Source organism: Colletotrichum siamense (genome assembly GCF_013390195.1).
Source record: "Colletotrichum siamense strain Cg363 chromosome Unknown KSG_Cg363_contig03, whole genome shotgun sequence".
NCBI classification, from domain to species: domain Eukaryota; kingdom Fungi; phylum Ascomycota; class Sordariomycetes; order Glomerellales; family Glomerellaceae; genus Colletotrichum; species Colletotrichum siamense.
Genome location: NW_023501016.1, coordinates 1,937,785 through 1,957,151, shown reverse-complemented (window position 1 = coordinate 1,957,151; position 19,367 = coordinate 1,937,785). Strand labels below are relative to the sequence as shown.

General features: G+C 51.6%; 7 protein-coding genes across 7 annotated transcripts; 4 read left to right on the top strand and 3 right to left on the bottom strand.

The window, feature by feature from the left end:
* Positions 1 to 599: 599 nt before the first annotated feature.
* Positions 600 to 2,944, top strand: katG (Catalase-peroxidase; the record flags this gene model as incomplete). Its single annotated transcript, XM_036636380.1, has 2 exons — positions 600 to 899; positions 1,001 to 2,944. 2 exons carry the CDS (start codon positions 600 to 602, stop codon positions 2,942 to 2,944), a joined length of 2,244 nt encoding a protein of 747 aa, XP_036498521.1.
* Positions 2,945 to 3,927: 983 nt separating this feature from the next.
* Positions 3,928 to 4,506, bottom strand: CGCS363_v004530 (uncharacterized protein; the record flags this gene model as incomplete). The annotated part of the gene is made up of 2 exons (XM_036636379.1): positions 3,928 to 4,216; positions 4,274 to 4,506. 2 exons carry the CDS (start codon positions 4,504 to 4,506, stop codon positions 3,928 to 3,930), a joined length of 522 nt encoding a protein of 173 aa, XP_036498520.1.
* Positions 4,507 to 5,757: 1,251 nt separating this feature from the next.
* CGCS363_v004529 (uncharacterized protein) lies at positions 5,758 to 6,858 on the top strand (the record flags this gene model as incomplete). The annotated part of the gene is made up of 1 exon (XM_036636378.1): positions 5,758 to 6,858. The coding sequence occupies one exon, from the start codon at positions 5,758 to 5,760 to the stop codon at positions 6,856 to 6,858; it is 1,101 nt and encodes a 366-aa protein (XP_036498269.1).
* Positions 6,859 to 8,219: 1,361 nt separating this feature from the next.
* On the top strand, positions 8,220 to 9,904 carry SEO1-3 (putative transporter SEO1; the record flags this gene model as incomplete). Its single annotated transcript, XM_036636377.1, has 4 exons — positions 8,220 to 8,503; positions 8,559 to 8,731; positions 8,780 to 8,905; positions 8,967 to 9,904. The coding sequence occupies 4 exons, from the start codon at positions 8,220 to 8,222 to the stop codon at positions 9,902 to 9,904; spliced, it is 1,521 nt and encodes a 506-aa protein (XP_036498270.1).
* A 930-nt stretch (positions 9,905 to 10,834) lies between these two features.
* Positions 10,835 to 11,290, bottom strand: CGCS363_v004527 (uncharacterized protein; the record flags this gene model as incomplete). The annotated part of the gene is made up of 1 exon (XM_036636376.1): positions 10,835 to 11,290. The coding sequence occupies one exon, from the start codon at positions 11,288 to 11,290 to the stop codon at positions 10,835 to 10,837; it is 456 nt and encodes a 151-aa protein (XP_036498260.1).
* A 2,148-nt stretch (positions 11,291 to 13,438) lies between these two features.
* CGCS363_v004526 (uncharacterized protein) lies at positions 13,439 to 15,711 on the bottom strand (the record flags this gene model as incomplete). Its single annotated transcript, XM_036636375.1, has 2 exons — positions 13,439 to 15,244; positions 15,304 to 15,711. The coding sequence occupies 2 exons, from the start codon at positions 15,709 to 15,711 to the stop codon at positions 13,439 to 13,441; spliced, it is 2,214 nt and encodes a 737-aa protein (XP_036498807.1).
* Positions 15,712 to 17,371: 1,660 nt separating this feature from the next.
* On the top strand, positions 17,372 to 18,618 carry CGCS363_v004525 (putative 1-alkyl-2-acetylglycerophosphocholine esterase; the record flags this gene model as incomplete). The annotated part of the gene is made up of 2 exons (XM_036636374.1): positions 17,372 to 17,953; positions 18,007 to 18,618. 2 exons carry the CDS (start codon positions 17,372 to 17,374, stop codon positions 18,616 to 18,618), a joined length of 1,194 nt encoding a protein of 397 aa, XP_036498801.1.
* Between the last annotated feature and the right edge of the window lie 749 nt (positions 18,619 to 19,367).

Sequence of the window (19,367 nt, the reverse complement as noted above, 5' to 3'; positions counted from 1 at the left end):
ACAGATGGATAACAAAGGGACAATCGTTTTGTTGCCTCTCGCCTCGAGGTGAACGTCCATGGAAGGAGAGAACAAATGGAAGGCCTTGCGGATTGACCGCAACGGGCTTGCCGCGATTGATCTAGATCATCTCGAACACAAGGACCCTGAGAATATCGCCATCCCGTGGCTTTCCTAGCTCCCACCATTTGTCATACCAGGCCCGAGCTGCCTCCCAAGCTGCCCTCCCACGTCCCTCGCCCCCACCCGCACTAGAATCGAGTCTGGAATGGATGGCTGCTGTCACGCGTTAGTGCAAGATAATTGGGAAATAGATGTGAGCGCACAGTGGTATTCACTATGTACTCGGCTCTGGTCCATCCCGCCCAACCGCCAACAAGATTCTGGCTATTGGTCATGCAACTGGATGAGGGGTCGGGGGGCGTCGCCATGACCCTTAGCCATAAAACGCGGGGTTCTCGTCCCTTTTCCGCGCTTCTGAAGGGTGATCGACTTTCTTTTTTCCTCCCTGCTTTTGTCTTTCTTCCATCAATTGAAGACGCAAAACAGAAAACACCATTGATACCACAGAAGATCTTACAAGAGAATAATCAGCAATCATGGCCGAGAGCAAGTGTCCAGCCACCCGCCTGATGAACACCGGCGGAGGTGGCACCAAGAACCGCGACTGGTGGCCCGACGCCTTAAAGCTCAACATTCTCCGCCAGCACACTCCCGTCACCAACCCGTTGGGCCAGGAGTTCGACTATGTTGCTGCGTTCAAGACCCTCGATTACGAGGGCGTCAAGAAGGACCTCACAGCTCTGATGACCGACTCTCAGGACTGGTGGCCAGCTGACTTCGGTCACTACGGAGGTCTGTTCATTCGTATGGCGTGGCACAGCGCAGGAACATACCGTGTCCAGGACGGTCGTGGAGGTGGTGGCGAGGCAAGTCACACCCGGAGTCCGCTCCGAATCCCCGCGTCAGATCAAGTTGCTAACCGAACTTCGTCGTACAGGGCCAGCAGCGATTTGCTCCTCTTAACAGCTGGCCAGACAACGTCAGTCTCGACAAGGCTCGCCGCCTACTGTGGCCTATTAAGCAAAAGTATGGCAACAAGATCTCATGGGCCGATCTCATGATCTTGGCCGGTAACGTTGCCCTCGAGTCGATGGGCTTCAAGACTGCTGGATTCTCCGGTGGTCGCCCTGACACCTGGGAGGCCGATGAGTCTGTCTACTGGGGTGGTGAGAACACATGGCTGGGTAACGATATCCGCTATGCCCACGGCCATGAGGGCAAGGACGGCCCTGGTGTCGTCGACGGATCTCAGGACACCAAGTCGGACATCCACACTCGCGAGCTTGAGGCGCCCTTGGGTGCTGCCCACATGGGTCTTATCTACGTGAACCCTGAGGGTCCCGATGGCAACCCCGATCCCGTTGCTGCCGCAAGAGATATCCGTGTCACGTTCGGTCGTATGGCCATGAACGACGAGGAGACCGTTGCTCTCATTGCTGGTGGTCACTCATTCGGCAAGACCCACGGCGCAGCCCCAGACAGCAACGTCGCCGCTGAGCCCGAAGGCGCTCCCATTGAGCAGCAAGGCCTCGGCTGGGTGAACAAGCACGGCTCCGGCAAGGGCCCTGACACCATCACCTCTGGTCTTGAGGTCACCTGGACTGCCACTCCCACCAAGTGGAGCAACAAGTACCTCGAGTACCTGTTCAAGTTCGACTGGGAGCTCACCAAGAGTCCCGCGGGCGCGAACCAGTGGGTGGCAAAGAACGCCGAGCCCATCATTCCCGATGCCTACGACCCCAACAAGAAGCACCTCCCCACCATGTTGACTACTGATTTGTCCATGCGCTTCGACCCCGAGTATGAGAAGATTTCTCGTCGCTTCCTCGACAACCCCGACCAGTTCGCCGATGCCTTCGCCAAGGCCTGGTTCAAGCTCACCCACCGTGACATGGGTCCCCGTTCCCGCTACGTCGGCCCTGAGGTTCCCACCGAGGAGTTCATCTGGCAAGACCCCATCCCTGAGGTCAACCACGCCGTCATCAACGACCAGGATGTCGGAGCCCTCAAGAAGGAGATCCTTGCCACTGGTATCGACGGCTCTAAGCTCATCTCTACCGCCTTCGCTTCCGCATCCACCTTCCGTGGGAGTGATAAGCGTGGTGGTGCCAACGGAGCTCGCATTCGCTTGGCTCCCCAGAAGGACTGGAAGGTCAACAACCCTGGCCAGCTTAAGGAGGTTCTCTCCGCCCTCGAGAAGGTCCAGCAAAAGTTCAACAGCTCCGCCTCTGGTGGCAAGAAGGTGTCTCTGGCCGATTTGATCGTCCTTGGTGGTGTTGCCGGTGTTGAACAAGCCGCCCAGAACGCGGGACACAACATCACCGTTCCATTCACCCCTGGCCGTGCCGACGCGTCACAGGAACAGACCGACGTTGAGTCTGTTGGCCACCTCGAGCCTATTGCCGATGGTTTCCGCAACTACGGCAAGTCAACACGCCGCGTCAAGACCGAGAACTTCTTGGTTGACCGCGCCAACCTCCTCACTCTGACTGCTCCTGAGCTCACCGCTCTGGTCGGAGGTCTCCGTGTTTTGAACACCAACTATGACGGCTCCAAGCACGGTGTCTTCACTAGCCGTCCCGGTGCTCTGACGAACGACTTCTTCGTCAACCTCCTGGACATGGGCACCGTCTGGAAGGCCACCAGCGACCCCGACGTCTTCGAGGGCAGTGACCGCAAGAGCGGCTCCAAGAAGTGGACTGCCAGCCGTGTTGACTTGGTCTTCGGCTCTCAGGCTGAGCTCCGCGCCGTCGCCGAGATCTACGGCCAGGCCGACGGTGGCCAGAAGTTCGTGCAGGACTTCGTCAAGGTCTGGGACAAGGTCATGAACTTGGACCGCTTCGACGTCAAGAAGGGCTCGAACCTCCCAAGCCGTCTCTAGATTGACGTGTCACGATAAATTAAAAAAGTTGCTTAAGTGCGGGGCATGATGATGATAGGTGTCTTGCTCTCTGTTATGAGATTCCCGATGTAGCCTATCAAGTTTGCAAATAGGGCAATGTACTTATGTCTTGGATTGTAATAATCTTTCCCACTCAACGTCGTGCTCTTTTCGATCATAATAAGCCGCTATTTTGCTTCCAACTGTGTCATAATGCTACATGCTCGCACAACGCACTGGACGTCGGAGCCATCACTGGAGCTCGCAGATCTCTTAACCAGTGGCTAAGAGCAGTAGCCTCAGTGACCTGCCGTAGCTACCCCTTCACAAGTGTCATCCTGAATCGACAAAGCTTTGTTTCATAGAGCGCTACCTACACGGTCATGGACACGTTCCCGATCAATGGTATGTTTCGTACCTATGCCAAGTGGCATGATAGGGCCACGGACGTTATTACTGGAAAGACCTTCTCAAGGTCTTCTCGCACGCTCAGGCTCTGATAGGTGAAGCGATACACTCAAAGCTCCTGTTTCAAACACTTCGTTCTCGTTTTGTGTGTTTGAGGCTGCAGTCAGTTGGTGTCCAGGCGAATTGAGTGTGCGGACCCTGCATGTTGCGATTCTGTGACGCGATATCATCAGACGAACCTGCCAAGCGGCTTTCGGCCTTCGTCTGTGGATGTTGTCACCTTTTACGGTACCTAATTAGCTCGGAAGTCTGTTCAAGCTTTATTTCGATCCAATATTTAACGAAATACATTCCAGGATAGGACAAATGAAGTATCTTTGTGGACCGTCTCAAAAGCTCCATGTTCGAGCTTCTGCCCACCACACTAGGTCAACCTGCCCAGGAGCTTTGATTCACATATGACTTAGTTTGGATTTCAAGGATTCTTCTACAACAAGGCTTCCTCTAATTTTGGTTCAACTATGATACGGATTGCAAGGGCTGTTCCCATATCTCTTCTTCTCTCGAAGCCTGTACTATACACTTGAAAGCGTGATGGTGACCGGGTTGCCAGCATCCGTGCCGTTCTCGCACTGCAATGAGAATGCTTTTCCCTTACATGTGGCTCGACCAGCATTGCAGCACTCTTCCCATCTGCCCTTGAAGATGTTGATCTTCTCCCCAGCAGCAGCCTCCAGAGTCCACAGAGCCTTGCCTGACGTTCCGGTCGATTTCTGTTCCGTGCCTGGGCAGTTGTTGATGGGTGCCTTGATACCTCCGCAAATAGAGAGCTCTGCGATGAGCTGATCGTTCTTCGACGGAGCACTGTAATGAGATGCATTAGAGATGAAGAGTTTTACCATATGCACGGTGTAAACATACGTTGCAGCTAAGCACTGAACTGTTCCTCCAATGATCACTTTGGGGTCGAAGTTGTCATGCGGGTCTGAGGTCTCGGGTGTCGTCGCGACCTTGGTAGAAGTGCCTTTGGCAGGCGCGGGCGCCTGGGGAACTCGGGTGAAAAGAGAGATGTCCGATCGAGGTGCCACGGCAACTCCAGCAGTCGCCACTCTGGCGAGGCTCGCAAGCGCAATGGCGAAGACGGTGAGGCGCATGTCGATGGACTGAATAACTGTATCAAACAGCTCAACTTTAACGAAGAGAACGAAGTTGTATTAGAAGAAGGCGTGCTGGAATTATAGGAGCGAGGAAAAGCCGACATCAGACGAACGGCAACATGAGACGGTTTATATCATCCGTCTTTAATAGCAATTGAGAAAAGGGCAATTCAAGCCGAGTCAAGACGAAGGGAATGATGCGAAACCCGAGAGTCCACCCAATCAGCGGGTACGAGACTCAGTTCAGGATCGACTCTACAGGGGCGCTTCTGCCGCGAATCTCGAAATGCGAGGACGATGCGTTTCGCGAATTCTCCGAACTGCGACAAGACTTGCTGCTACCTACACGCCGAGACTGGATCGACCTGACAGATTCGTGAGAGACAGTCATCGTCAATTTCTAATTCGAAGGACAAGACAGTGATGCAGATGAAGTCAAGCCTTGAGAGACTTAAGTCATCCGTATCCTGCAAGTTGCGGGCTAGGTTGGGGTAAGCGACGTCAGTTTCAAAGCCTGCCCTGGTCAACTCCTTGTTACTCGATAATGAGACGATAGTTTCAGCTGCGACCCAAATCATCGCAGAAGAGCAACTTTTCCGAGTGTTCTTCTTCCGATGAGCAAGTACGATTCAACCTGGTCAGTCGTGCGACAGAATTTTGACGAAGCGTCGCGGCTGCGGCTGCAATATGTGCATCTTTTCGGCATCCAAGGCGGACGTCGCATTAGATTAGACTGTTGATTATCATATGAGCAGGCTTGCAGGTTACATACAAACGAATCCTTTCAATTATTAGGTCCATAAAAGCCGACAAGCTGGTGAAGGTGAGTCCGACTTTAAGCGATGAGCACATACTGTCTGGTTTCCTAAAGATTATCTGGACTGGTTTTAGCATCCTGGGTTACTTCGTCATCCCAAGAACGGTCGATCAGCAGTTAAGCAGCGGACTCCACTGCACCTGCCAGGGGCCGAAGCAAACACCCCAATACGGTCGCGGTGGAGTGCCGGAGTACTCTAGTGCGACTTGGCTTGGAATCCATGTAGAAAAGCTCCAACAAACACACTGCTTACGGATACGCGAGCAACGAACTGTGACCGGATTCCGTACTTTAAACCTCAGGCCCCTAATTGCCAAATCTCTTGAGGCCAGCCGACCAACGAGCAGGCAGACAACGCCACTCATTCCACCCTCGTTCAATACGGCATCTCGTCTGCTTACCTCTTCTCTTCGTCTTTCTAAACGCCTGCTATGGCGACACCTCGATCCCGCTCCGATTCGTCTACGGGGCAAGCTTCTGTCATCGACTTCATCGCTACCGCGCCCTTCGAAATATGCGCCCTCGTCTTCGCCCCCCTCGACAACTGCCATCTCAAAGCTCTGCGGTTAACTTGCAAGAGGCTCGCCCACCTCATCAGTCCCCATCTCCGTTTCAAGCGCGTCTTCATATCCGCTAGTCCCCTGGATGTGCAAGTCTTTCGCGCTATCGCAGAACACGATATCTTCCGCCGCAACGTCCGCGAGATCGTCTGGGACGATGCTCGTTATGAGAAGCCACCGCCCGACTTCGTAACGTTCGAGGGCGAGTACAACGATGAATGCGTGTACGCGGATGAATATCCAGACGACCTTGAAGAAGAAGATGATGATGATGGACCAAAAAAGATCCCACGTAGTGTTCCGATATGGTACTTTATACGCTGCAAGGAGAACATCGAGTACTTAGAGGAAAGACGAGATAACGACGTTAAAACCTTACCGCAGCACGTTAAGACCTTTCGGCAGCTTAACGCCCTGCTACCTCTTAACGTCGCCTACGCCTACTACCAAGAGCTACTTAAGCAGCAAGAACAAGGACTTTCTACATCAGCTGATATAGCTGCTTTCGAATGGGCGCTAGAGAAGGATAGATTCCCCTATCTAAATAGGATCACTCTAACTCCCGCCGCGCACGGTTTTCTATCCAAGCCGCTATACCCGACCCCAGCTATCCGCGCTTTTCCGTACGGCTTCAATTACCCGCTCCCTCGCAGCTGGCCAGCTTCTAAGGACGAGGAAGGAGCCGGCTACGAGATGTGGGAGCGCGAGAAGGAGAAGGATAAATGGCGCGGATCCCGCCATGTCATCCGCATCGTCGCCCAGCAGCGGAGCGCGACCTCAAAGATCACCGAGCTGATTTTCGACGGTAATCAAATCCATTCGGGGCTCACGTGCGGCATCCTTCACACACCAGAGCCATGCGTCGAGTACAACCACCTCGCCGCCGTGATCAAGAAGCCGGGCTTCACCACGCTCAGGCTTAACCTCATGATCTACGGGGCGGATACCTCGCCTTCCGTAACGGACGCCTAAAGCAGATGTTAGAGGCCGACTTAAAACACTTCATACTAGAGACCGACGAGGACGGAAGCCTCGGACAGGAGCCACAGCCCCTGAATGGTACGAGGGATCACTTCATTCCCCTACGATCTATCTTCCCTGTAGAGGTATGGAAGAACCTAGTGCACTTTGGGCTATCGCGCTTCCTCGTTAAGCAGCAGGACCTACTCGACTTTCTCGCTGTACTACCGCAGACTCTGCGCTCGGTAGAATTGAGCTTTCTGATGTTCATGAGGAATAATGGTGACTATAGAGAGCTGCTCTTTCATATCCGTGATGATCTGGGCTGGCAGGGGCGTGCTATAAGACCTCAGTTGCTCATTCGAGATTGGATAGATCGTGTTCTGGTCGGGCGCGCAATCTGGCTAGAGAATGAATTGCAGGAGTTTCTTTACAACGAAGGCGGGAACCCGTATGTTCGATGGCGAGCGATAATAACAGGAGGCCGGCCGGGCGAGGGTCCGGCGAAGCCCATTGTGCAAAATGGTTTTGGAATGCAGATGGACGAGTTTGAGCCTATGTTTGAACGTCCCTTTGTGTCAGAAAGGCAACTCATCCGGTCGGGAATTCTCGAGAATCGGTTTGGGCAGTACTTAGATATATTTCCCTGAGCGTGTTGAATCAACAAAATGCGATGGCCTATATTTTCTCATGCATAAAGAATTCTATCGTCATATGAGTGATTCTGATTTCAGATGATAAGTACATACTGTGTGGTTTGCTTTTCAACGAAATGTTAGCTGGATCCAGCTTAAATTAGGGCAAACATAATAGAGAAACATGTCTTTGGGGAAAATCTCACGTGAAACAAAGAGAGTAAATCAACCCGCCATTGAAGGTTCTTGATGAGCCAGCCAGCCTTTTGTGCAAAGTTCCAGTGCAATAAAGCGAGCCAAGACTGTCGAAGCAAGGTTGCGTCTATCATCATAGTGGGGTTGCAGCACATCATCCCGCGATCGCCCTGTGACCGTCTTCGCTACTCAATGTAAACGACCCATCGTAGCATTGGATGTAATCACGTTGGATCTAGTTACCGATATCGCATGCTGTTATCGCCGTTTCTTCACTTCCACCCTGGCCATTTCTTCCTTCGCGTCTTGTGCCTCCACTTTTCACCAGTTCGTTCCTCAAACTTCAGAAGCTTGTGGTGCATCAGAAAGATTGCAATTCTCTTGGATTCTATTGCGCAATGGCTCATGTGAAATTTTGAAGAAGATAAGATTGGCCCAGACGGGTCCAAAATGAAAGATATATCACAAGCACGAGCGTCCGCTTACTTTTGGCTTGGTCAACCAAGTGATTTCGAGTACTTCACCCAAAGCTGTCAGACCATCATGGCATCGGCTTTGAAAGAGTCCGTCCCGCGGGACAAATGGTGGAAAATCAAATGGTTTTCTGACGACGACACCCCGGAGGAGCGCCGTCTCATCACCAAAATCGACATGTTCCTGGTCCCGTACTCTGTCCTAGGGTATTGGGTCAAGTACATCGACCAGTCTAACTTGAACAATGCCTATGTGGCTGGTATGAAAGAAGACCTTGGGTTCTACGGAAACGAGCTCGTACAACTTCAAACCCTTTTTACCCTTGGCTCAGTGCTTGGACAAATCCCCTTTTTGTAAGCCCTTTTGAGGAGGTGAATATTCTGTTATCAGCGCTGATAGGGTCTGCAGATTCATCATGACATATGTTCCTATACAGTATCTGGTGCCGATCTGCGACGTCCTGTGGGGAGTGTTCACTCTTCTTCAGTATCGCGTCAACTCCTACGCAGAGTTGGCGGCGTATCGTTTCATGGTAGGCTGGTTTGAAGCCGCCTTCTTCCCCGCTATGCACTACGTTTTCGGTATGTCTTGACCATTACTCGGCCATATGGCTGCTAATTTGAAGTCAGGCTCTTGGTATAGAGGCCACGAGATTGCTCGCCGTGGTGGCATTTTCTACACAGGCTTAGCTGCCGGCACTCTGACTGCAGGCTTGATCCAAGCGGGCGCATCGACTTCTTTGGAGGGAGTTCGCGGTGAGACAACGTTGAAGAAACTTAGAACCACTTGAATCAGGTTATTGACTTCGGTATACAGGCATGGAAGGATGGCGCTGGATGTACATCATCTGTGCCTTAATCACAATTCCTGTAGGCATCTTGGGCTACTTCGTCATCCCAGGAACGGTCGATCAGCCCAATAAATGGTGCGTCAACGACAATGATCTTCGAGTTGCTCGAGAGCGCCTCGAGAAACACGGGCATGTGCTACACGGCAAGATGAAATTTGGTCATATCAAGCGCACCCTTTTGGGGTTCCGTTTCTGGCTGGTTATCACGACAGACGTTCTTTTCTGGAACGCCGGTATCCACAAGAACACTGGATCTTATCTCCTCTGGATCAAAAGTCTCGGTCGATACAGTGCAGCAAAGGTTAACGAGCTCGGCACTATTTCGCCAGCGTTGGGTATTGCCTACACGCTTATCGCCTGTTTCGCCTCGGACCTCTTCCTCGGACCAGCATGGGCCATCACTATCTGCTCCTTTTTGAACGCTGTGGGACTAGTCTTGTTGACTATATGGACAGTTCCTGAAGCAGGCTTGTGGTTTGGGTTCGCAACTATGTATTGGTCTAACGCCCTGTCGTCCGTCTTCCACGGGTGGGTCAACAATCTACTGCGAGACAGTCCCGAGGAGCGAAGCTTCACCTTGGTGCTCATCAATCTGTTGTCTCAGAGTTCAACGGCATGGACGCCCTTGTTAACATTTCCGACGGTCGAGTCTCCAAGATACAGAAAGGGATTCTCTTTCTGCCTTGGGTGCGCTATCGCGTTGATCCTATTCACGTGGATTATGCACTATTATCTGAAGAGAGATAAGAGACAAGACACCAGTCCATCTGACGAGGAGACAGATGGGCAACAAGAAAGTGACTTGGTCTCTTCGGCCAAGGAAGGGACCCAGCAGTCTGGTATACCTATACCTGAGAACAAGGTCCTGGACGCACGTCTATCAGCCACGAAACCTCTAAGATAGGGGGTAGATAATGAGACAGACGTATTTGGCCTTTTTAATGGTGCTTGCAGGAGCTACGGTCAAGAACGCCATGAGAAATGATTTCTCATAGCGAAACGGACCACTGGGGGCGGGGCATCATATTGCCTGAACAGAATTTGCTCACTTTATCACTCACTAAATTGCTAATACTTTAAAATACGTTTGAAATATAGTGTTCCTGGTAGCCCGTGGCGGGGTAATAAACTCTGAAGTTCTACTCGTCGGAGGTCTAAACACTAAAAGACTGAATCCCTCAGCTCCGCAATCATTCTGCTCACTGATAAATTTGCTTCTGCATGTGATCTGAATGGCCCTACTAGTACCTCACATCACGCCGAATTCGTGGAATTGAACGCTTTGTTATGCATGGATATTGGGCTTTTACTTGAAGATCCACCGATCATGGATCTGAAGATTTATTGGGTCGATGAGCGGAGTTCTGCGGACCTGTGCGGAAATGAGAGAGTCTACTGTTTGTGGTTGCGTACCTTAGGTTCGGATAAGCTCGCGTGAGCATCAACATCTATCCCACGATCTTGAAGATTGGCGTGGTACTTGCGGGGCTTCTTTATATGGAACCCCTGAAAGAGTGACGGAGCCATGGTGATAGATCTTTGACACTGCGACGACCCAGTACCACAATCGGGTACGGAAGCGTAGCGGTCTCTTCGCCGATCGCCAACACGCGTGCGTCGAGAGCGCGACTGATCAGTTCGAGCGGCGCTTTGAGTTCAAACCATGCGAGTGTATTCCAGTACTCAAGATCAGCAAAAGATTTTGGTATTTTCCGAGTACAAAATTCGCTATTAGCTAGGAAACAAACGTCGATCGATATTCGTGTTGTTCGGATATAACCCCGCATGCCGTGTACTGCAGTCCAACGTATGTAGAAAAGAAGCCATGCCGGGCTCACGCCGAATGGTCCGTATTGCAGAGTCCCAGCGGCTCTGTGGCAAATTCATGGCCCTCCCACATGAACACTCCCCAGCCTTCCCAGCCGGTGACGACCTTCTCGTTTGGCAAAGGGTCGCAGCTCCCTGGATTAATACCTATGCGGAACTGGAAGGGCTGAGGGTCGCTGCCAAAGGTGATGTTCGTTAATGCTTGAAGGTTGCCGTTTTCGTCCTTGAAGGTTGCAGAGGAGCACTTCGTTCCGGGCTGAAAGTTGCCAGAGAGACCACATCGAACGATCTGTGCAGGCTCGTCCCATGTGAGCCATAGCGTATCATAGTTGTAGTTCCTATTGCCGTATCCGGTGTCTTGCAAGCTGTTTCCCCAGCTGTCTCTCCAGCAGCAGTTACCAGCCATCGCATGGACGACGAAGAGGCCCATTAGGAGGAGTCGGGGAAGTGGTGATGTCGGCATCGTAAGAAGGCGCTGGAAATAACGGTTGCGAGAGTCAAATTGCCGGTTTTTTTTTTTTTTTGAATTCGTTATGATTGATCGATTGTAGTAAGTCATATGTCAATTGGATTAGAAAGTGACTGAGAAAGGATCGTCGGACAGACGGACGTCAGCAAAAGCTGTTACGTTAAATAATATGCACCGCAGGAGGCGGCTAAGAGTTCAAGAGCCATGATAAAGTAGAACCAGCAGTCAGGAGTTAGTCCTCATTCTACCTTAGTCGGACATAAGATAGAGGCTGACAGGTGCCCTGACTCACGCGCAACGCACCTCATTCTAGGCGGACATAAAGACAGAGACGCTGACCTGCGCCCTGACTCACACGCAACATTCACTATGCGGATAATACCACCACATGAGATGAACACTATCATCATTCGCTATATACCATGCTGTTATTGTTGAACATGGCTAACGACCAACCAACGAGAAGCTCCCACCGGCAACCCCGAAGTTTCTACAGGGATCATCCTTCAAGGGGAGCTTAGAGGGAAGGGAGTGAAACCGAAGATAAGGCTTAAGCATACCCAACAAATGTTGCCATATCTACAGCAACTGTAAGTAAACCTAGTAGAGTGCTCCAAGGGAGAATGGTAACTACTTAGGGGACAAGGCGCGAATGTGATGAAGTCTCAAGTCATGTCGATATAGCTCAGATTCGGGACGCACCCGCCGAATACATTCCCATCTGGGAGCTGCTAAGTCATGCGCACAAAGCAACGAGCTGAACGAGATGATATTCCCATTCTTACTGCAGTAGCAGCCACTGCACATTGGGCGATGATGGACTTGCGCAGTCCAGGGCTGATCCTTCTCTGTGAACCCCTTCCCCACAACCATAGCCACCTGGCTGAGGGTTCGTGCGATCATCTCCCGACTCGGTCTCCCTGTCTCTAACACGTAACACTCGCCTAAGCGGCAACGCATATACAACCCCAAATGTCCACCCAGGGGATTCCCCCGCTCGCTTCGCTCGCAAAGATTGACTGCCTATCGCCTGCGATGGACCGTCGTAGTTCCAGCCCTACATCAATCAAGTGTCCACAACCGCGTTGCATTCGGGTAGTTTACGAATTTGAGGCTTCATTGTTTTTTCCGGAAGAAAGTAATGCATGGCATTTCTTCCCTTCACAAAGTCGAGATAAGCGGCTAGTCATGTTGTTCAGAGCTCTGAACCGAGAGCGAGATCGAGTTCCAACATGCATAACCTAGTTTCAACTATATATACAGGGTTCTGGGCCTCATTTAAACTTGTCTTATGAGTGATTGATAGTCAGACGTGAGTTCCTGACGCGCAGACGGCCAGCGCCGAAATGGTCTACCCGGTGCGGCAAGAACGAGACCCGGCATCTCCGCAGGAACGAATAGGATAGAGTCGCGGATCCGTGCACACTTGTGATGAAAAGAAATCTCCTCAATTGCAGCTAGTATCAGCCCACATAAAGACTGAAAGACTGATTACAGCCCGCCATTTGACCAATTGGGTACTGGTCAGCTGCCAGTGGTCACACGACACATCATAGTTGCACAAATTTGATGTGCACCTCCACCCGAACTGCTGGTCGGAGCGCAAATGCCATACAGCGCCGACGGCGACATCAGGGATCAGTCGCATGATTGGGCCCACCAAGCAGGCTTAAGCTCTCGCTGCTTTTTGAGTAGAGGGGAAAGGCCACCAACAGAACGGCAGCTATCATGCGTTTTCACATGGTTCGCATCCGAATGCTGTGTTATCTCAGGCTAGGCATGTGGGTCTCATCTGACTTCGATGTACGAGCTGATGCCACACTCTGCCTGAACCTGCTTATATTCACACACACATGTCCTGAAGAAAGCTGGCTCTTCAGTGTGTATGAAATGACGCGGTACTAACGCAGGGAGAAACTCAGAAACTAATGTTCACGAGCTGTTTTCACTTGTGACCTGCCGAAAACCCATCAAAGATCAGGAGCAAATGCAACACCGACAGCCTCAATGAAGTGTTTCCTATACCTCGTTAAGGCGGCGGGTGATCTGGCTACACCTGAGCGACATAACAACATTACAGAGATAAATTTCTGTTAATTGAACAGGGATCCCTGACAAGAATCATTCGAAAGGTTTGGTCATCTACTTATCCTGATGACGAGCGATGAAATCCTTAATCTGCTCCGTATCTGCTTGGTAACCGACACCCATCAATGGTTCTCCGCCCATAGTATGATGCGTGTATCCGTATCTGATACGCTGTGATCTCAGCTCCTTTGTGAGCTCCGTGCCATCCATCCAGCTGGTATTCATGAGCAAGTCCATAAACTTCGAGTCACGTACCAAGGTGGAGACGTATCCCAGAACTTCAGGGCCATGCGCCAAGTGTGTGAATACGACGCTTAAAATGCCACACGCGAGAAGAATAAGACACGAAACAAGGCAAAACCCAATCCACAAGGCCGACACTTGGAACACTTCGACTAGGTTACTGACTTCTGACGAGATCGTGATGTTCGGTTCAAAACTTGCCGTCTGACCCAGAGTACTGCTAGTAATCTGAAGCTCTTGTTGACTGAGCATCAGATACGTGTTGAGAAGTTGGTTTAGGCGGATCCCGATCTTATCGTCAGGGAGATCATCAAGGCTGACGTCCGGCGACGAGCTAAGCTCTTTAAATGTCGGATCCTTCAGGTACTGGATCGAAAAGTCGGGAAACCCCCCAAGGGGCCGGCCTGTTGCCGCTAGAGGGAATTCTTTCGAAATGTAATAGAAGAGGTGTGGAAGAGAGAGAATCGAGATGGCCTCAGGAGCGTGCAGCTTCTGGGATGGCCGCTGTGCAACTACCGCGCAGGTGTGACGGCCAGAAGCGGGCACGTACGTGCAATTCACACGAGACTCCACGTACCTCTGTGTAACACCACAGACAGCTTCGAGTTTGGTTTCAGGCGTCCGGGTAGGCTTGATGCTAGGGATGATGATCTGCAGCAGCAAGTTCGCCTCGCCAGCCTCGATGCCCGTCTCATTCACAAACAGTCTCAACCCGTCCCTGACGTCTGCTTGGACGTCGGTGGTGTTGAGCTTTTCAACCAAACGAGCATTTTGAACTTCCTGATCTGCCCAAAATGGGTCGACAAATCGGTCAAGTGCAATGGCCCAAGTCGTTAGGTTTTGTGTGTTGTTGACGTGATTCTTGACCCCGCGCCACGTCCCATTGGGGGCCTTCAAAATGTTGTCACTATATGTATGACTGTTGGCCCAAAATCCGCTCGTAATGTTCGTCATGTTATCCTGCGGAAAGCTGATCGGAAACTTCGTGATGTTGTTGCAATCGAGATGGACGTAGCTACTCTCGACCGCGAATGTTACGTTGCCAACGGTCGAGTATTTAAGAGGAATTCCAGCCAAAGATGAGTATTGAACTTCTTGAGAATTGCGGGGCACTTCTGTCCAGTTGTTGGGCGCATTTTGGTCCAGGAAGGGAATCTTGACGTTTCCCCAATGGTCCATCGTATCGACCTGAATGGAGTCGGGCTGGGCAACGAATGAGGCATACACTGTTGCCAAGTATCCAAGAACACCAGCATTGGCTATCGCTACTATGGACGCGGTACTGGCCACAGGCAAGGTATTGAGTTGATTGTTGGCGCCCGTATCAAAATACGTGAGATCCGTAGTCGAAAACTCGGGTATGAATCTTGAGGACAGCATTCGCAGGATTGACTGGCCCCCAAGAGGTGAGAAAGCCCAGATAAAGATTAAGCCGAATCCGAGGAGGTTGACTGTGCGAAATTCAATCATAGTATGCAGTGTGGCGCCAACAGTACGGCTTCCCATTAGTTGTTCCAGGCTGCCGACACTGGATCCTTTCTCGAGTCTCCATCGTGCAGCTTCAGCCATCAATCTTCCAACAACAGCTGCAAAGAGAATCGGGAAGATAGTAGCAAGCTAGAAATCCATCTGTTAGATCACTGCGGTTGAAGTTCAGCGCGTGAACATCGACTTACCACAGTAATGGCGTTCCGCCACTTTCTGTCAGTCTCCTCGGTGGTCCGAGTACCGTGTAATCTCCAGACCAAGATGACGAAGATCAGAACACCGAGAGGAAGCATGACTGCAGCGGCGTCTGCCAAAGCGGTCCACGTGGAAACATTGTGCTTCGGGAATCTGGCGCCGGCCGATCCTTTCTCGTTCGTAGACACGCGCTTGTAGTCCTTGGAGCCGCTTTCTCTGTCTCTGAAGTTTCGTGTTGAGTCGCTAGCCCCCGAGCTGCCGAGGAAGCTTTCTCTTGGCCGGTAAGATGTATCCTCTGGTGCACGCTGGTTTAAGCTGTGGCGGGTAAGGTTGAGGGAGTCTGGTGAAGTGCTGCGTCGCAGGGACAAAGGAAATGACCATGATGCATCGGGTTTCCTCATCTTGTGTCCTAGTGGCTAAAAGCCTCGCCTGAAGGTTCGGCTGACGGCGAGAAAATAGGAGAATGAGTAGGCTGGCATTGACTCTGTGGAGACTGCTATCGTCTACTTATTCGACATTGGGCAGATGAAATAGCTGAAATTCTTGCCTCCCGGGGTGGCCAGGCTCTCGCCAATTCTTCTCGCGCCTACGTGATTCCAGCCAATCGTCAACATCAATCGCTTCAAAAATGACTGCCAAGCACTGGAAACCCTTGCACAAATGAGCTTATCGAAGCTAAAGCCTGTGAGCTCAGAACTAAAGTGCTGTGACATGCAACGCACTAACCGACTGTGGTTCATTTCTGCCCCTCAGGAACAGGCTGGGTTGCATTTCTCCATGGTGTTGTGGGCTCACCCTGCTGTCTTGGGGAAAGATTGTTGGCTGATGCCAGGGTAGCAGCCAGGTTCAGGCGTCGGTTGGCCTAGGCAGCCACTGTCACGTCCTGCATGCTGGCGGTTCAGAAATAGAGTCAAAAGACCCTGCCGCCACTCTTTTGGAGGTCGCAACATGATTGCTCAAACGGATTTGAGTGATTAAAGATGCTCAGCTTCATTGGGGGAAGTCTTTGTCGCATTGTTGGCCAGTGGAAGTCCAGGATCACTGTAGACGGCTTCGTTGGAGGTCAATCCGGCGTACGTTTCTTCTGGCTGCTTCATCTATAATACTGCCCGTCACCTTCAAAAATCGAAAAACATCTTAGTTTGTGTAGGGAGTGTACCTGGTAGTCGTGACAGATACCTTGCATTGACCATTCCGTAGAATTACTTCAGACTGGCGCTCACAGCAATGATTCCATTCGGATTTTCCGTCATATTAAAGTACGGGAAGACGTCCATTTAAGGTCTGCGAAAACTTTCTTGGCTCAGACTACTCCATCGTCTGTAGCTGGCCACGCCGCGGCCTGGGCGGAGTTCCACTGTTCGTTGAATCTTCTCAGAGATCAACGGTCTGAATTGACGGGAATACCGGACTCCGTCTTCGGTTTTACAAGCGGGGCGGTCCGCATCTGCAAGCCTCCTCAGGGCGAAGCCATGTTGCTTCCTTCATTGGCTTCATTGGAGGGAGGAATGGATGGTACAAAAGTCCCATTCGGCTGCTGTGCTGCCTAGGGAGCTGAGCCCTGAGGTTGCTTGGCTGACGTCAAATTTACTGCTGAACCGATGTCTTACTATTAGCCGAAGAAAGCTCGGGAAAGAAATGGTACGATGGCACGATGGTTGTATTCGTGTTGCTCCTAGGACTCAATTGAGCTAGGACTAGTGGTCAGCATAGCTCTAATCCCTTCACCCAGAAGCGATTTTGTATGCCTGGAATCAGTGATAGACGGTCTGAATTTCTAGGATTATTCGATCCGTCGCTCCCGAGTGGTGTTCATCGGTCCTTGTGAACTTCATTGCGCGCTTAGTTGCTCACAGCCACGCCGAGATCCGGTCCGCGTTAGCATACTTGCAATTTCCTTTCACAGTAATTACTGAATCTGACAGCTCGTATAACCCCAGCCGAAGGAATGTCCGTCAGCATCTACGCCCCAATACGAAAAATGTCTTCCTTTTTAAATATGAAATACCGTTCGCGTCTCCAAATCTTCTGATTATTCGCTGCATCCCAAGTCGACCAAACATGCATCTTTCAGTCTTTACAGCACTCATCTCTGTGGCCTCGGCCGTCCTCATCCAAGGACCTCCCGGTCCTTATTCGGTCGCCCGCAAGGTGCAAGCTTTCGAGGATTCAGCAAGATGGGATCCATTGGCACCGGCGGATAAGCCGGAGAAACGACGCGTTGCCACATCAGCATTCATCCCCGTGAAGAAGGGTAACTGCTCGGACGATGTGGTCCCTTACATGACACCCATCACCGCCAAGGCAATGGCAGGGTTTTCCGCCTCGCTCGGGTTCGCTCTTCCCGACGACTTCTTCGACAATCTCGAGATGGCATTCTGCAAGGTTGGCGAAGCTTGCAAGTCCCGACGCGACGCGTCACGGAAGAAGTACCCAGTAGTGCTGTTCTCTCCGGGACTTGGGGGCTCAAGACATATGTACGGCGTTCTGGCTCGGTCTCTTGCTAGTTATGGCTATGTTGTTCTCACATTGGATCATACGTATGAGACCGGCGTTGTCGAATTTCCGGATGGAAGCGTAGTCTACGGCGTGGTCAACGCGACAGGAGGTCTTGCCCCGGCCTACTTAGAGTCGCTTGTCGAGGTGGGAAACTCATCGTCTATTGCATCCATCAAACGCTAACTTCAATTTCACAGACACGACGAGCCGACTTTTCCTTCGTCATCGATCAATTGCAAACCCCCGATGTAGCTGCTCAACTTGTGGCTGGCACGGGGGCGTCAATCGACTCTGACGAGGTCTTTGTTTACGGCCACTCACTCGGAGGAGCGACTTCTGCCGCTACGATCCTCACTGACGACCGTGTTCTCGGGGGGCTCAACTTTGACGGCGCCATGTACGGTCCAGTACCCACCGAAGGTAGCGACAAGCTCCTTGTTCTAGCCGGGCAGCCGGTATTGCCCCAGACAGTTTTCCCTGGGGTTCCCTCTTGGAATGAAACGTACGACAAACACCAGGGCCCTGCACTTATCGTCACGATCAACGGTACAATGCACCCGACGTTTCTCGATGCGCCTCAACTTCCCCCGATCAAAGAACTTTTGAAGAATCCGGACTACACCGCTGCTCTCCAGGGTTTCCTCGGTACTATTGATGGCGACCGCGCTGGGCAGCTCACCATTGACATCGTGAGGACCGCCTTGCATTCTGTGTTTGACGGGAAGAAGGATGAACTCTGCAATATTGAGAAGCTCGGCCCGGAGCTTGACCTCCTGAAAATCAAGGGCCTCGGCTGTCCGCAGGAATGATGTGGGTTGCAGTAGTAAGTCACGACTCAGAACAAGCAATTACCTTGATGCAGATTTCTGAAGAGCTTGACTGGCAAGAAGCATTACTTCAGAAGGCTGAGGACGGATCAATGTTGGTCCTAAGCATACATAGCTGTGGGCAGGTGGAGGCTGAAATACGATTCGAACGTTCTCATTATTCATTTGCACATGAGGTCGTGAGGTTCCTGTCCGATGTTATGCTGTTCCAGGAGTAAAGCCAGGCCGGTTCCAACCTAGTCGACCCCGCTGCGCAGAGTGACCAACTCCCTTCTCATCTCCTCAAAGATTTTCTGGGTGCACTTTGAGCGTTCGGCTCTTTTCTTGGCTTTTCTCTCCCTTTCTTCGGCCAACAAGCCTTGGTCGAGTTCTCTCTTGAGCATTGCCGCCTCGGTCGGCGACTTTTCTGGGGGTTTTCCGGGAAACAGCGCTGCCTGCTCAAGCATCTCCATTCTCTTTGTCTGAGTGTTGTTTTGAGTGATCTCCATTCCCAGATGCAAAAGGTGCCTCAGCGTGACGTTAGCATTGTTCCCAGCGTTCCCTGTGGTAGTTGGCAGTTGCGGTCTAAGTTCGCTAAGGGAGCCAAGAGAGCCGAATATCTCGCGAGTAAGCTGGCTTGTGTTGAGACAACAACTGAATTTGCCATGGTCCAAGGACTTCCGCCAGCCTGGCAATCCCAGGCCGTTGTGGACGAGAATGACTCTCATCCGCCACGTACGAGTTTCTTCATG